This window comes from Ammospiza caudacuta, chromosome 27 (assembly GCF_027887145.1).
Source record: "Ammospiza caudacuta isolate bAmmCau1 chromosome 27, bAmmCau1.pri, whole genome shotgun sequence".
Classification (NCBI taxonomy): Eukaryota; Metazoa; Chordata; class Aves; order Passeriformes; family Passerellidae; genus Ammospiza; species Ammospiza caudacuta.
Window position 1 is genome coordinate 4,586,098 of NC_080619.1, and position 16,866 is coordinate 4,602,963.

A 16,866-nucleotide genomic window follows, 5' to 3' on the forward strand; every position below is an offset into this window, starting at 1 on the left:
CGCGGCCTTTTACAATAAATGGTAGCCTGATGTCAGCCGGCTCTGCTGTGTCTCTGGGGAGGGTCGGGCGGGCACAGCTCGGTGCGGGGACAGCTCGGTGTGGGCACAGCTCGGTGCGGGCACAGCTCGGTGTGAGGGGAGCTCGGTGCGGGCACAGCTCGGTGCGGGCACAGCTCGGTGTGAGGGCAGCTCGGTGCGGGCACAGCTCGGTGCGGGCACAGCTCGGTGCCGGAGCGAGTTGCTTCCTCCGCGGGCTGGGACTGGGCTCCTGAAGCGCTAGCCGCGGCGCTGCCCCGGTGTGTGCCCGTGCGCGGTGCCAGGACAGAGTTTACCCGAGGTGCGGCGCGTTCCGCTCCGTCTGCAGCCCCCGCGCACCCGACAGGGCCGGGGCTGAGCGGCTCCCGAGACCGGGCGGCTCCCGGTGCCACCAACCCCGAGCGCCCCCGGGCCAGCCCGCCGTGCCCGCGGGTGCCCGACGGTGCCGAGGCCCCTCCCGGTGGCGGGGCGGGGCGGGGGCGGGGCGGTAGCCCCGGGCGGGCCGGGATCAGCCCGCGGTGCTGCGGAGGGCCCGGGGGCGGCGGAGGCAGCCCGGCCGGTGGGGCGGGCCGGGCCGGCCGGTGGGGCGGGACGATGCCGGTGATGAAGGGGCTGCTGGCGCCGCAGAACACCTTCCTGGACACCATCGCCACCCGCTTCGATGGCACACGTAGGGCTGCGACGGGACCGGGGAGGGGCCGTGGGGGGAACCGGGTGGGGGAAACCGGTGCTCGGCAGGAGACGGGAACGGGACGGGGAGCGCCCGGCACCGCTGACCCGGTGCTCGGCCACCCACGCGCTGTACGGGACGGTCCCGTATTGGGCTCGGTGCTCCGGTACTCCCGTGCCCGTGTCCCGGGCCGCCCCCGGTGCCGCTCAGCACCAGGGACAGATCCCGGTGCCTGCGGGAGCACCGGAGAGGGAACGGTCGGTCCCAACACGCCCGGGATGACCCAGGGATCCATCCCCCAGATCCCCGACCCGGGATCCCCAGGCCCTCCTCCCGTGCCCGGGCAGTGCCGGTGTCCCCGGGCGCTGAGCTGCTCTCGGTGTCCATGTGCCGGGCCGGGATGGGTTGAAGCCGGGATGGGTTGAAGCCAGGATGGGTGATACCCGGTGCCACATGCCACCAGCACTGCTGGCACCATGAAGCCACCCAGGGATGGGCAGTGTTCATGACTGATCTCAGCTTTCCTTCAAAAACACCTGCAGCAGGGGTATCCCGGGCCAGCTGCCTGCCAGGCTGAGCATCTCCTCCCTTGCTGGGAGTGACTGGCATGGAGATGGCACTGGGAGCTTGCAGCCAACTCGCAGGGCACTGTGGAGGCACTCAGAGCACCCTGAGCATGTGTTTGCTGCCATGCTGCCATGCCTCCGAGCCTGGAGTGACACAGCCCTGGTGGTGCATGGGGTCATTTACCCAGGGAAGCTGAAATTTGAGATGTTACCCTTGGGGCTGCAATGTGTGAGAAATCTCAGTTCCCCTTCTCTTACTGAGCTGTGCTTGGAGGGGACAGGGCAGAGCCACCTGTGCCTCCTGATGCTAATCCCACTGTCCCTCCAGAGGGGCAGAGCTCATGGATCAGGGTCTCCAAGGGAAGCTGCCTGCAATACCAGGACCAAAACCTTGGGAATTTGCCCCAGAGAGCCTGGCATTGCCTGCAGTGCCCTGGCAGTCTCCTGTCCAAAGCTGCCCAACCAACTCTGCCGGGCACTTTTAAACAGTGCGGGGCTTTGTGGCTTTGATGTGCCTCTTATCGGCTTTATCTGCCATGGAGAGGGGTTTAGGGCACTGATACTCCGTGGGGAGTTAACCCTGCCTGTGCCAGGCAGCTGCAGCTCTGGGCCCTGGGACACCCAACCAGGCACAGTGCCCACCATGGCTGGGGTCTGCCAGCCTGCCAGGGCCACATCCTCCAGCTCAGCCAGCCACTCCCAAATGCAAACCCTTGTTTTCTGTTCTAATAACACATCCTGGATATCACCATAATCCCGGCTTCCCAGAGCCAAAATCTGGCCTTAGTCACAGCTTCAGGCTATTTTTGCTTCTCCCAGCTAATCCTGGGCTGAGCTGTGCTGTGGTGGCCCCACGGCACCTCCAAAGGCAGGGTTTCCTGGGGATGCCTCCCCTCCCTCCCACAGCCTCTTGCTGCTTTGCCTGGCCCTGGCACCACTCTGCGCGTGCTGTGCAGGTGCTGTCATCACTGTGGGTTCCTTTCCTCTGTGAAAGGGCCAGAGCACACCCACCTGGCACCACTCTGCCCGAGCTGTGCAGGTGCTGGCATCACCGTGGGCTCATTTCCTCTGTGAAAGGGGCAGAGCACATCCACCTGATCCTGGCTGTGTGATGCAAAGGTTCTGTGCTGGGCAGAACCAGAGAACAATTTGGGGCTGGGAATACCCTGATCTGACCCTGGTTCCACCACAGTCCATGCCAGCTGCACACCCACTCCGTTGGCACCCTGCTAACATGAGCCCCTCTGCCCCACTGTGGGGCAGGGCTGGGGGGCAGAACAGCTCCTCTGTGACTGGGCAGGGCATGGGGCTGGCAGCACTTTGCTGTAGCTGGTGCCACCTCCCACCACCAGGGCTGGGTAATGCTGGGGACTCTCTGTGCTGCTGAGAGGATGAGGATGCTGCAGTTCATCTCTGGCACTGCCCCTTGATGGTTTTTCTCCCACGCTTTCAGCTGGTTTCTCAGCACCCCACACCTCTGGGGATCTCAGCGCCACAGCTGGGCACCCCTGGGCTGGGCACGCCCAGCTGGGAGCTGCTGCTCCCACTAAGCTGCCTGAGCCCTGGCAGAGTGGCAGATGGTGAGGGGGAGGCGTGAGCTGCCTCGCGTGGGTGATGGGGGCCAGAGACACATCCAGCCTCCTTCCCCTTCCACTGCACGGGGCCGGGGTCCTGCTGGGCTGGGCAGGGGGTGAACAAGCTCTGGGAGCAGCTAGGGACAACCAGCAGCCACATGGAGCTCTGGCTTCACCTCCCAGAGCAGGGCTGGGAGTGCTGTGCTGCTGTTTGTGCCCCCTGAGGTGGCCCCAAGGCCTTGGGGGCAGCTGTGTCTCCTTTCAGACAGCAACTTCATCCTGGCCAACGCTCAGGGCCGCTGTGGCTTCCCCATCGTGTACTGCTCCGATGGCTTCTGCGACCTCACCGGCTTCGCGCGCACCGAGGTCATGCAGAAGAACTGCAGCTGCCGCTTCCTCTGCGGGGCTGACACCAGCGAGTCCGCCCTGCAGGGCATCGAGAAGGCCCTGGACAGCAGGCAGGAGTACCAGACTGAGGTCTGCTTCTACAAAAAGAGTGGTGAGTGGCACGTGGGGCTGGGTACGGGCCACAGCTCCAGATGGAATTTGGCCTCGTTGTGGTCTTGTGGTGTCTTGGTTTGGAAAGAAAGGAGTGTGCTGAGGAAGGCAGGAGCCTCCCCTGAAATGGAGAATGTGAACCCTCCCCACCCCTCTGATTTGCTATATATTTTAAGTTAAGGGCTCTCAGGCAAAAAATATGGGAGCAGGAAATAACAGTTCTTCAATAGGGAAGAAAATAAAAGGATAAAATAAACAATGCAGTGAACTAAACCAACACTGCCAGAGTCAGAACCCAACCTGACACCCTGTGGGTCAGGGTGTTGGCGGCAGTCCCATTGGAATTGTGGCTGAGCCCTCCTGCAGTGTCAGGGGTGGTTCTGCTGGAGCAGGGATACTGGAGAAAGGTGCAGTCTCTTCCTCTGATGATCCAGGGGAAGAAGAGGCAGCTGGTGCTCTGGGAAATCCAGTGGAGAAGCTCTGCTGGTGTCCAGAATCTCCAGATTATACCCAGGCAGGAATGCTTGGCTGAGGTTCCAGAATCTCCAGATTATACCCAGGCAGGAATGCTTGGCTGAGGTTCCAGAATCTCCAGATTATATCCAGGCAGCAATGCTTGGCTCCTCCCTCTGGGCTCACATCTCCCAATGGGATGCTGTAGTTCTTATCAGCCATGCAGGGACATTCAATAGCTGTTATCAGCAGATGTCTCCTTGGAGGGAGGAGTGATTATGATCACTGAGAGAGAGATAAGGAAAACTACCCACTTGACAAAAGACAGCTGCCATACAGCTGGCAATAGAACACATCTTGCCTTGCAATCTGGAACACATGGCCTGGGAGAAGCTGCTGAGCAGTGAGGGAGCTGCCCCTGCCCTCACCAACTCTCTCCTGCACCCAGGAGCTGCCTTCTGGTGCCTGCTGGACATCATGCCCATCAAGAACGAAAAGGGAGAGGTGGTGCTCTTCCTCTTCTCCTTCAAGGACATCACAGAGAGCCGAGGCAGGAGCTGCCCTGGTGACAAGAAGGAGGGTGAGCTATGGCTGCAGAATGGGAGCAGAGTGTGGAGTGGGCACATAGCAAAGGGGCTCCCTGTTCCCTGGTGGGGAACAGCACTGACTCAGCATGCCTTGTTCACTGCAGAGAAGCAGACGAGTGAGAAGCAGAGGAGCAAGAAGCCTGGCAGCTCTCACCTGAGGGCTGCACGGAGGCATGGCCGGACCATGCTGCACCAGCTCAGCAGCCAGTTTGCCCGCAGGGACCGTGGAGAGATGAAAATCAACCGTGTAAGGACCCGAGGACCCCCAGTTTTGCCCAGTGCCTCCCATGCTGGAGCTGTGGTGAGCTGGCAGTGTAGCAGCTCTCCTGAGAGCAGAGCCCAGCCTCACTGGGATGCTGTTCCCATGCACGTCTCTGCCTGGCCTGCCAAGCACTGAAATTCCCCCCAGCTCTGGCAGGCACGTTGTACCCAGGCTGCACTTGTGTTTGCTTGGCAGCAGGAGAACCCAGTGGGTGCCCAGAGCTGCTTGTTGAGGCAGCAGAGCTGGCAGCCCTGGCAGAGCTGTGCCTCTCCTCATGTATTCACTGTCAGGAAACCCCAGTGCTGGCTCTGAGCACAGCCACACTGGCTCTGGGGAGTGCTGTTACCAGGGTGCCAGAGCTGTGCAGCTGCCAGATGGGGCACAGCCCTGTGCCAGCCCCTTTGCACAGCTGATGTGCCCAGTACAGGGCACCACCTGCAGTTGTGGGGCCAGAGAGAGGGTCTGAGAGCTGATGAGCAGGCAAAGGATAGCGGTGCACCACTCTTGAATTTTGGGGATTTGGGTGGGATGACCCTGGCTCTGCCCTCACCTTTGCCCCAGCAAGTGAGTTGGCACCTGAGATGGTTCCAGGCAGCAGCTGGCATTGCCAGGGGATTGCTGTTAATAGCAATGACATTGCATTAATTGATGTGCTGTAATCAGGGGTTTTGTGCCCATCCCTGAGGGTGATCAGTGCAGGAAAAGGGCATCATCACCCTGGCATCAGGGGTGCCAGCTGGCTGGCAGGACTCAGGGGAAGGAGTGGCTGTGGTGGGCTTCACTCCTCGTGTGGGATGACCCCTGTCCCACCCCATGTTTGCCCCTGCAGAACGTGTTTGAGAACAAGCCGTCCGTCCCCGAGTACAAGGTGGCCTCGGTGCAGAAATCCCGCTTCATCCTGCTCCACTACAGCATCTTCAAGGCTCTCTGGGACTGGCTGATCCTGCTGGCCACCTTCTACGTGGCTATCACTGTCCCCTACAACGTCTGCTTCACGGGCACAGAGGACAGTCTGTCAGCTGCTCGCAGCACCATCGTCAGCGACATTGCCGTGGAGATGCTCTTCATCCTCGGTAGGTCTGAGCACTGATCCGGGGTACAGGACAGGTGGGGCAGGGATCAGGGGTGATGGAGAGGTGTCTTGGTTTGGAAAGACAGGCTAAGGAAGGCAGGAGCCTCCCCTGAAATCGAGAAAATGAATTTTTTTGAAAATTAATCGCCCCCTCCGAATTGGTATAAATTTTAAATTAAGGGGCGCTCAGGCAACAAAATTATGGGAATAGAAAACAAGACCTCTTTAACAGGGAAGAAAATAAAAGGATAAAATAAACAATGCAGTACACTAGAACAACACTGCAGAGTCAGAATCCAACCTGACACCCTGTGGGTCAGAGTGTTGGTATCAGTCCCATTGGAATTGTGGCTGAGCCCTCCTGCAGTGTCAGGGGTGGTTCTGCTGGAGCAGGGATCCTGGAGAAAGGTGCAGTCTCTTCCTCTGATGATCCAGTGGCAGCTGTTGCTCCTCTGGGGAATCCAGTGGAGAAGCCGTGCTGGTGTTCCAGAATCTCCAGATTATATCCAGGCAGGAATGCTTGGCTCCTCCCTCTGGGCTCACATCTCCCAATGGGATGCTGTAGTTCTTGTCAGCCATGCAGTGACATTCAATAGCTGTTATCAGCAGATGTGTCCCTGGACGGAGGAGTGATTATGATCACTGAGAGAGAGATAAGGCAAACTGCCCACTTGACAAAAGACAGCTGCCATACAGCTGGCAATAGAACACATCTTGCCTTGCAATCTGGAACAAGAGGGAGATGGGATTGCTGTGCCCCTGCTGTTGGTCCTGGGCACACCAGAAGTGACACCAGTGGATGCTGGCTCAGCTCTGCCAGCCACAGGAGGGGTGGTGAGGGCTGCTCCTGCTCTCCTGGGGCAGATATCATCCTCAACTTCCGGACAACGTACGTCAGCCAGTCGGGCCAGGTTGTGTATGACCCTCGCTCCATCTGCATCCACTACGTGGCCACCTGGTTCTTTGTGGATCTGATTGCTGCTCTGCCCTTCGATCTGCTCTACATCTTCAACGTGACTGTGGTGAGTGCTGCTGGCACAAACACAGCCCTCGACAGCAAAGCTGCTGCCCTCCTCCCTGCCCCTCTCCAACACCCACATCTCCTGGGGATACTCGGTGCCCTGACAAGCCACAATTATTGGAATAATTACCAATATGGCCAGACAGGATGTGCTTGGGCTTGTCTGGCCCTTGCTGCTGAAGCAAATACCGGCAATGTGGTGATTTCACCTCAGAGACACCTTTGGCTAGCTTGATCCTGCAGCTGGGCACTTGGAGACAAGTCCAGGCTTGCAGGAGCTCATGTTTACCTTTGCTGGAGAAGCTTTAAGGTGATGATGAAGGAAAAGGAGTTGTTCTGATGGAGGGTTTGGATGCAGAGCTTTATTCTGGCCCACAGGCCTCTGAATCCAGCACCAGCTCCAACAGAACTCCCTGTCCTGTGGTTGCTGCCCCTTTGAACCCCGGGGAGAGGGGCAGGGAAGGGGTAGGGAGCCACCAACCAGGTAGGGGGGGAGTCAAAAGGGACAAAGGACACCTGGATGGCCCAATGTCCCCCAGGGGTAGAGAGCATCCTTTGAATCTGCCAATCACTCAACATTCCCTTCTGGAATGGCAGGACTGACAGACAGTGATGGGAGGGGAAAGGAGAGGTGGCTGACACACCTGGCAGGGAATTATCAGGGGAGGGACCCGGGGTATCTGAGGCAAACCCTGAGATCACACCACAACACACGACCCTGGCTGCCTGCTGGGTGTTGGGCACGGGGCTGCAAGGCTGACTGGGGATGAGCTGCCTCTGTCTTGCCCTGCTCCCCATCACCCTCCTGGCAGCTGTGGGGGTCACAAAGGGTGGTGTTGGGGTCCCTTTTCCTCCCTGCCTGCAGCTACCCCCGGTTCCCCTCCCTGCCTGCCCCCCAGACCTCGCTGGTTCACCTGCTGAAGACGGTGCGGCTGCTGCGGCTGCTGCGGCTGCTGCAGAAGCTGGACCGCTACTCGCAGTACAGCGCCATGGTGCTCACGCTGCTCATGTCCATGTTTGCCCTGCTGGCCCACTGGATGGCCTGCATCTGGTACGTCATTGGCCGCCAGGAGCTGGAGAGCAACGACCCGCGCACCTGGGACATCGGTGAGTGAGGGCTGGGGCAGCTCGGGGCATTGGGATCCCCCTTGTGCTGTGGGGCAGAGGATCCAGAGGTGCAGCACTCCTGAAAGTGCCAACCCCAGGCTAGGCTTGGCAGGCTGGCTGCAGGAGCTGGGGGCACTGGGATCCCCCCTGTGCTGTGGGGCAGCAGATCCAGGGGTGCAGCACTCCTGCAAGTGCCAACCCCAGGCTATGCTTGGCAGGCTGGCTGCAGGAGCTGGGGGCACTGGGATCCCCCCTGTGCTGTGGGGCAGCAGATCCAGGGGTGCAGCACTCCTGCAAGTGCTAACCCTGGGCTGTGCTTGGCATGCTGGCTGCAGGAGCTGGGCAAGGGGCGTTGTGACCGTGTTCACAGGGGTTCTTGGATGAGGGAAGAGACGAGGATCTGACTCCATGTTTCAGAAGGCTTGATTTATTATTTTATTATATATATTGCATTAAAACTATACTAAAAGAATAGAAGAAAAGGTTTCATCAGAAGGCTAGCTAAGAATAGAATAAGAAAGAATGATAACAAAGGTTTGTGGCTTGGCTCTGCGTCTGAGCCAGCTGGGCTGTGATTGGCCATTAATTAGAAACATCCAACATGGGCCAATCACAGATCCACCTGTTGCATTCCACAGCAGCAGATAACCATTGTTTACATTTTGTTCCTGAGGCCTCTCAGCTTCTCAGGAGGAAAAATCCTAAGGAAAGGATTTTCCATAAAAAATGTCTGCGACAGGGTGTGCTCGGGGCACTGGGATCCCCCCTGTGCTATGGGGCAGCAGATTCAGGGCTGCAGCTCTCTCAGCTGGTTCCTGCAAGTGCTAACCACGGGCTGTGCTTGGCAGGCTGGCTGCACGAGCTGGGCAAGAGGCTGGAGGCTCCCTACATCAACAATTCGGTGGGGGGCCCCTCCATCCGCAGCGCCTACATCGCCTCCCTCTACTTCACCCTCAGCAGCCTGACCAGCGTGGGCTTTGGGAATGTCTGCGCCAACACCGACACCGAGAAGATCTTCTCCATCTGCACCATGCTCATTGGGGGTGAGGAGGGCAGCAGGGCTGGGCAGGGCGCTCACCTGGGGCTGCCAGAGGGTTGTGTCCCTGGCAGGGCGCTGGGGGAGGTGATGGGGTTGTGAGAGAGCCCTGTGAGACAGCCCTGGGCTGGGTTTGGGGAGCAGTTCCCCCGTGCTGTGCCCACACCTGCCCTGTATAGTTTTGCTGGCACCCCCAAGGAGGGGAGGGAATGATGCCTCTGACTCCATCTTATCAGAAGGCTAATTAATTACTTTATTATACTATATTATTATATTATATTACACTATTACTATATTACACTATTACTATATTACACTATATTATTACTATATTTCACTATATTATACTATATTACACTATATTGCACTATATTGTACTATATTACACTGTATTATACTGTATTATTACTATTATAATTACTATAAATATTCTATATATTACACTATATTCCCTGCCCCTGACAAGGGGAAGGAATGCTGCATCTGACTCCATCTTATCAGAAAGCTAATTAATGACTTATTATACTATATTATTCTATACTATATTACACTATGTTACATTACATCTAAACTGAATCTGCCAAGCAGTCGCTCTGCACACAACTGCACAGAAATCTCATGCCTGTCACCCAACAGTCCTGACACACACACACACCTGGCCCTGACAGGCCGAGGAAACAAAACACCATCACTGTGGGTAAACAATCTCCGCATTGCATTCTACTTTGGCACAAACACAGGCATAGCAAATGAGATAAGGATTGTTTTCCCTTTCTCTGAGGTTCAGAGAATGTGAAACCCAGAATAATATTCTCAGGAGGAATTTTGTGCCTTGCTTTTCTCTGTGAGGAGAAATCAGGGTGCCCTCCCTCCTGTCCCCAGCGCTGATGCACGCCGTGGTGTTCGGCAATGTCACGGCCATCATCCAGCGCACGTACTCGCAATACAGCAAACGATAAGAATTGTTTCTCCTTTCTCTGAGGTTCAGAGAATGTGAAACCCAGAATAATATTCTTGGGAGGAATTTTGTGCCTTGCTTTTCTCTGTGAGGAGAAATCAGGGTGCCCTCCCTCCTGTCCCCAGCGCTGATGCACGCCGTGGTGTTCGGCAATGTCACGGCCATCATCCAGCGCATGTACTCGCGCCGCTCGCTCTACCACACCCGCATGAAGGACCTCAAGGACTTCATCCGCGTCCACCACCTGCCCCAGCAGCTCAAGCAGAGGATGCTGGAGTATTTCCAGACCACCTGGTCGGTGAACAATGGCATTGATGCCAATGAGGTAGGAGGTGTTGGTGGGGTTTGGCCGGCATCCTCCAGCCCCGACCTGCACTTATGGGGGAGCAATGAGGCTGGCATAAACCCGATTGCCTGCTGGGCTGATCTTGCTCCTGAGCAGGCAGCACCAGCTGGACAGCTCAGTCCTTCCCGGGGACAGAGTGTCTGAGTACCCAGGCCACTCATAGCCGTGGCTACCTTAGCAAGTTTAATGGATATCAGCCATATCACCTTTGGATATTGTAAGGTAGCCGTGGCTACCTTAGCAAGCTTATTGGATATCAGCTCTTTAGTGATTATCAGCTCTCTTATGATTCCAGTTCTTTGCTTGCTAAGGCACCTTGCAAGCTAGTTGGGAAGCAGATGTGAAAGAGGAGAAGAAAACGTCCTGGGGCTCCACAGCAATGGGTTTATTGAGGGGTCTGTGAAGGGTTCCAGTGACGGCTCTTCTAACCAGAATGGGCTCAAACAGCCCCTTTTTATAGGGTATAAGGGGATCCAAACTTGTCTAATAGCAGGGGTTAAGGGAAAGTGACCTATGGGGTTACAGAGATAAGATGGGGTCTGAAAGGCGGAAGACAGGAGCTTATTTTGCTATTTCATCATAACTCAGCAGTTCCTATCATTAAACCTCAGCCCTCCATGGGGCCATAGCAAGCTTGGAGCCTGCTACACTGGCAGGGCCAGCTCAGAGTCGTGCTGGAGGGGCCAGCACGGGGAGAGGAACAGGCATATGGAGCAGAAGCAGCTGATTGCCACAGTGTCCACCTCTGCTGAGACACTGGGGCAGCTCAGCAGCAAAATTCCCCACTCTGGAGGGGAACCTGTCCCCTGGGGCTGCAGGAAAGCTGCTCCCTGCCCCTCATGCCCACAGCATTGCTATAGGACACGAAAGAACACAAGCGTACACTGCTGTTCTCAAGGTGAAGAAAAAGGGAAGTTTATTTTTTGACTCTAACATTTATAGTTTTCCAAGAGTCACAGTGGATTGGAGGGTGACAGTGCCACCTCTCCAATGACACTGGACAAACTAACAATCTATTAACTTTTTCTTCTTCTATAAAGGAATGCAAAACAATGAATTACTTACAGAAAGCGTGTGAGAAAGCTCGCTATAAGAACGGTAACATCAGAAGGCTTAGAAAATGTTAAAAAACCAGAGTGACAGCCCGGCTCCTCTGTCCGCAGCTGCTCCACGACTTCCCCGACGAGCTGCGTGCGGACGTGGCCATGCACCTCAACAAGGACATCCTGCAGCTGCCCATCTTCGAGACCGCCAGCCGGGGCTGCCTCCGCTCGCTGTCCCTGCACATCAAAACCTCCTTCTGTGCCCCGGGCGAGTACCTGCTGCGCCAGGGCGACGCCTTGCAGGCCAACTACTTCGTGTGCTCGGGCTCCCTGGAGGTGCTGAAGGACAACGTGGTGCTGGCCATCCTGGGTGAGGGCAGGTGGAGCGGGCTCTGCCCCAGGGTGAGGGGTGAGGGTGTGACCGTGTTCACAGGGCTCTTAGGGTGAGGGAAGGGATCTGACTCCATGTTTCAGGAGGCTTGATTTATTATTTCATGATATATGTTATATTAAAACTATAGTAAAAGGATAGAAGAAAGGATTTCATCAGAAGGCTAGCTAAGAAAAGAATGATAACAAAGGCTTGTGGCTCAGACAGAGAGTCTGAGCCAGCTCCCTGTGACTGACCATTAATCAGAAACAACCACACGAGACCAATCACAGATGCACCTGTTGCATTCCACAGCAGCAGATAACCATTGTTTACATTTGTTTACATTCTGTTCCTGAGGCCTCTCAGCTTCTGAGGAGGAAAAATCCTAAGGAAAGGATTTTCCATAAAAGATGTGTCTGTGACAGCGAGGGGCTCGTGTCACTGAGCCCAGCCCCTCCTGCAGGCAAAGGGGATTTGATTGGAGCCGACCTGTGCAGAACGGACCAGGTGATCAAGACCAACGCGGACGTGAAGGCTCTGACCTACTGTGACCTGCAGCACATCGGCCTGCGGGGGCTCTGTGAGGTGCTGCAGCTCTACCCCGAGTACGCCAGCAAGTTCACAGCCGACATCCACCAGGACCTGACCTTCAACCTGCGCGAGGGCAGCGAGATGGAGGTGGGTGCGTGTCCTCCTGCTCAGCCCCTGCTGTGCTCAGGGTCCTGGAAGGGGGTCTGTGCACTCAGGTTGCGAGGCTGGGGAAGGGGCTGCAGCTCTGCCACCCTGGCATGCAGGTATGTCCTGTCCTGGCTCTGTGCAACCCAGGGAATTGGCAGAGAGAGCCTTTGCAGTGCAGGAGGATGAGGCAGATGGAAGGTCTGAAAATGGGGTTGGAGAGAACTGGATAGACAGCCAAAGCAAAGCCCCCTGGATTGCAGCACGCAGCTGGGGGCTGTGGGTTAATCATGCTGATGGCTCCAGGGGAAGATGTTCTGCTGCAGAAATGGCTCTGCTGCACTTTACCTCCCCCAGCTCTGCTGAGAGAGGCTTGGAGCTCCTCTGGAGCGTCTCCCTGGTACCCAGTTTTCCTCTGAGCCTGGTGGAGGTGGTGCAGGAGGTCCCAAACAGCCCTAGAAAGACCCACCAGGTCCATAACACAGGAGGGGCATAAACAAACCAAGAGAGGAGAATGCCAGGGGTGTGCACCAGGCTCTGCAGCTGCATCACCCTCCCACACTGGTGGGAGTTCAGCCATCAGAACTGGTGCTCTGAGGGCTGAGCCAGGGCTGGGATTTGGGGTGCAGCTCTGCCTCAGGACACTCAGATTGGGCAGCTCCATGGCAGCAGCAGAGGAAGGAGAGTGGCTGAGGGGCTGTGGAGGCTGGAGCTGTGTGGGGCTGGGGAATGTGACAGTGCTCACAGGGATCTCAGGATCTGACTCCATGTTTCAGAAAGCTTGATTTATTATTTTATGATATATATTATATTAAAACTATACTAAAAGAATAGAAGAAAGGATTTCCTTAGAAGGCTAGCTATGAATAGAATAGGAAAGAATGATAACAAAGGTTTGTGGTTCAGACTCTCTGTCCAAGCCAGCTGATTGTGATTGGCCATTAATTAGAAACAACCAACATGGGCTAATCAAAGATCTACCTGTTGCATTCCACAGCAGCAGATAACCATTGTTTACATTTTTTCCTGAGGCCTCTCAGCTTCTCAGGAGGAAAAATGCTAAGGAAAGGATTTTCCATTAAAGATGTCTGTGACAGGGGAAGGCTTGGCTGTCCAGGGAGGGCACTGAGAGGCTGAGGGGCTGGGCAGGGTCTGTGCAGGGGCTGGGCAGGGTCTCTCTCCTGCAGCTCAGCCAGCACTGTCTGCTCTCCCCGCAGGGGCTCTGCCGCTACTCCCGGTCCCCGAGGCTGCCGCCGGCGCCACAGGTGCGTCCCTCACCAAGGCCATGGGAGAGGATGGGGCAGGGGTGGCTGTGGTGGGACCAGTGCTTACTGGAATATCGCCAATATAGCCATTGGGATGTGCCTGAGTTTGTCTGGGCCTTGCTGTTGAATCAAACAGCGGCACTGTGGTGTTTCACCCCACAGACACTTTGGGCTGGCTGGGTGTGTGCTGTTTCACCCCACAGACACTTTTGGCTGGCTGGGTGTGTGGTGTTTCACCCCACAGACACTTTGGGCTGGCTGGGTGTGTGGTGTTTCACCCCACAGACACTTTGGGCTGGCTGGGTGCTGCGGCTGGGCGGTTGGGGAAAAGTCCAGGCCTGCAGGAGCTCTGGTGGTGGTGGGATGGAAGTTCCCCCTGAAACAGGGTCTGATCCTTGGGTTTACCACTGGCAGAGAAGCTTTAAGGCGATGGTGAAGGAAAGGAGTCGGTTCTGACAGAGGGTTTGGATCCAGAGCTTTATTCTGGCCCACAGGCCTCTGAATCCAGCACCAGCTCCAGCAGAACTCCCTGAGCCCGTGGTTGCTGCTCCTTTTAACCCTGGGGAGAGGGGCAGGGAAGGGGTAGAAAGCCAACAACTAGGTACAAGGGACAAAGGACACCTGGATGGCCCAATGTCCCCCCAGGGGTAGAGAGCATCCTTTGAATCTGCCGATCACTCAACATTCCCTTCTGGAATTCCAAGACTGACAGACAGTGCTGGGAGAGGTCGGAGAGGTGACTGACACACCTGTCAGGGAATTATCAGAGGAGGGAACGGGTTCTGGGGTAAACCCTGAAATCACAACACAACAATCCCTGACCTCCTCCCCTCCCGCAGCCTCGTCCGGAGAGCGGCACTGCCCCGGAGAAGCCCCTTCCCTCCATCGTGGAGAATGATGAGGAGCCCGACGAGGTTTTCCAGCAGCCCCCTGCCAGCAGCTCCCGCCGCAAGCTGCTGCTGCCGGCCCTGAGCAGCTCGGTGCGCCGTGGATCCCTGAGCAGCCTGCTGGGCGATGAGCTGTGCCCGGCCTCAGCCCTGCGGCACAGCTGCCCGGCCCCGGCCCGCGGCAGCCGCAGCCCCTCTCCGCAGTGCCGCAGGGACAGGGAGAGGGGCGCTGGTGTGGGCAGGAGGCCGGCCAAGCTGCTCATCCCCTCCCTGCACTCGTACAACCCGCCCGACCTCAGCCCCAGGTACGGCGGGGATGTGCGGGTGGGTTATCCGTGCCAGCCAGGCTGCTCAGGGGTGGCACAGAGGGGGTGACACACGACAGCCCTCATCCCTTCCTGCTCTAGGGTCGTGGATGGGATTGAAGACAACGGAGGCACTTCAGAGGCACAAACCTTCTGCTTCAGCACGGAGCCACCGAGCGCAGCAAGGGACTCCCCCAGCTCAGGTACTGCCCGGAGTGTGGCAGGTTCATTTAACTCAGAGCTTCAAATCCTCTCCCTAGCTTAGCTCAAATCATCTCCCATGACTAACCACCCTCTCTTAATCAACCTCATCATAGCCCTCTCCTATGCCCTTCCAATCTTAATTGCAGCAGCCCAAAATCCTAAGCTATATACAAGGCCGAAAGGGCCCAAACATTGTTGGCTCTCTCGGGCTCCTACAACCTCTAGCAGATAGAGTAAAACTATTAATCAAAGAACCTATTCATCCATCAACATCGTCCCCAATCTTATTTATCACAACCCCAATACCAGCCTTGCTCCTAGCAATCTCAATCTGAACCCCATTGCCCCTTCCATTTTCCTTAGCAGACCTTAACCCAGGCCTGCTCTTCCTATTAGCCATGTTGAGCTGAGCAGGGTACTCCATCCTTCTCGGGTTTTGGTTGTTAATTGCTGCCCCGAGATGTGCAGGATGTCTCTGCTTTGGCCTGAGTGGCAGAAGAACGAGTCTGGACTCTTCACTTTTCGGTCTTGAAGTTGTTTATCAATTCTTATCTATAAAATTTTCTTTCTGCCCAGCCGAGATCTGCTCAGCAGGGCAGCCACAGGCACTCTGACTGCCCCTCTACACCACAAACCAAGTACAACATATCTACACTTAATTCCCAATACCTATCACCTGTGTTAGTGCACTTCTACTCTAATCCAATCCCAAAGTGCCAACATCACTGCAGAAAGTGGAGAACAAGAAGAAGGAGAAAGGCTGGACATGGCCAAGTTCCTCCATCTTGTCCCCATAACTCCCATAACCAAAAATCCTAAAATCTACATTTTCACCCTGTGATCATCTTGTTATTACACTATTCAGACCTGTGTGACTTTCATGTCCTCATACAAAGTTGGTAACCCACTCCAAGGCTCAAAATCAAATCCCCAGGTGTTCTGGGCAGCATGCCAAGGATCTCCGAGCTCCCTAGCGGGGTCCTGACAACTCTGGACACCCGGAGGGATGTACTGAGTTCCAACACATCCTATGGTCATGCTGAGTTTGCCTGCTGGGCAAGGCCAAAGTGCCAGCCCTGGGGGTTGGCAGGACATGCCACCTCTGTCTGCTTCCTCCCCAGCAGGGACTGACCCCGGCGGCCCAGCCCTGGCGATGGAGGCAGAGCAGATAAAGCAGAACATCAGCAGGCTCAACCAGGAGGTGTGCTGGGGCCCACAGGTGGGTGCACGTCCCCAAAAACCCCGCGGGCCCCGGCCGCCGCTCACCGCTCTGTGTCCTTTTCCAGATCACCCACCTCAACCAGGAGGTTTCTCACCTCAGCCGGCAGCTGCAGAGCATGATGGAGCTGCTCAGGGCTCACCTGCCGGCCTGTCCCTGCCGCCTGCCCGCCGCCGTCCCGGTGCCCGCCTCGCCGCCGGTGCCGCCCAGCTCGCTCAGCTCGCCCAGCGGCAGCCCCCGGGCCAAGCGCTGCCCGGTCCGCAGCCGCTCTGCCCACGCCGCCGCCCTGCACCCGGGGCTGGGCACCGAGGGGCCGCGCCCGCCGCGGGGGGACGGCCCCGACCCCCGCCGGGGCTCGGACTCGCAGCCGCCGCCGCCGCCGCCGCCGCCGCCGCCGCCGCCGCCGCCGCCGCCGCGCTCCGCCCGCTCCTTCCCGGGCTGCTCGGCCGGCGCTTGGTGTCGCGCCCGCCCGCAGCCCCGGTCCGGTTCCACCAGCTCGCACTGACCCCGCGGGCACCGGCGGGAGCCGCACCGGGGCTCTGCGCTGCCGGTAACCCTGCCCGGGGAGCCGTGATCCCGGGGGTTACCGGGGCTCTCCGCTCCGGGTGACCCTGCCCGGGGTCCGTGATACCGGGGATCACTGGGGGTCTCCGCTCCGGGTGAGCCTGCCCGGGGGTCACCGGATCTTTCCGCTCCGGGGGTCCGTGCC

General features: G+C 57.3%; 1 protein-coding gene across 1 annotated transcript; it reads left to right on the forward strand.

Moving 5' to 3' along the window:
• The first annotated feature begins 630 nt into the window (after positions 1–630).
• KCNH4 (potassium voltage-gated channel subfamily H member 4) lies at positions 631–16,662 on the forward strand. The gene is given in 17 exon segments (XM_058820500.1): positions 631–706; positions 3,112–3,345; positions 4,246–4,377; positions 4,489–4,631; positions 5,476–5,719; positions 6,583–6,740; positions 7,639–7,846; positions 8,695–8,889; positions 9,966–10,165; positions 11,350–11,599; positions 12,066–12,341; positions 12,344–12,396; positions 13,495–13,542; positions 14,382–14,734; positions 14,837–14,937; positions 16,060–16,139; positions 16,225–16,662. Coding segments are annotated over 17 exon segments (3,189 nt in total).
• The last annotated feature ends 204 nt before the right edge of the window (positions 16,663–16,866 follow it).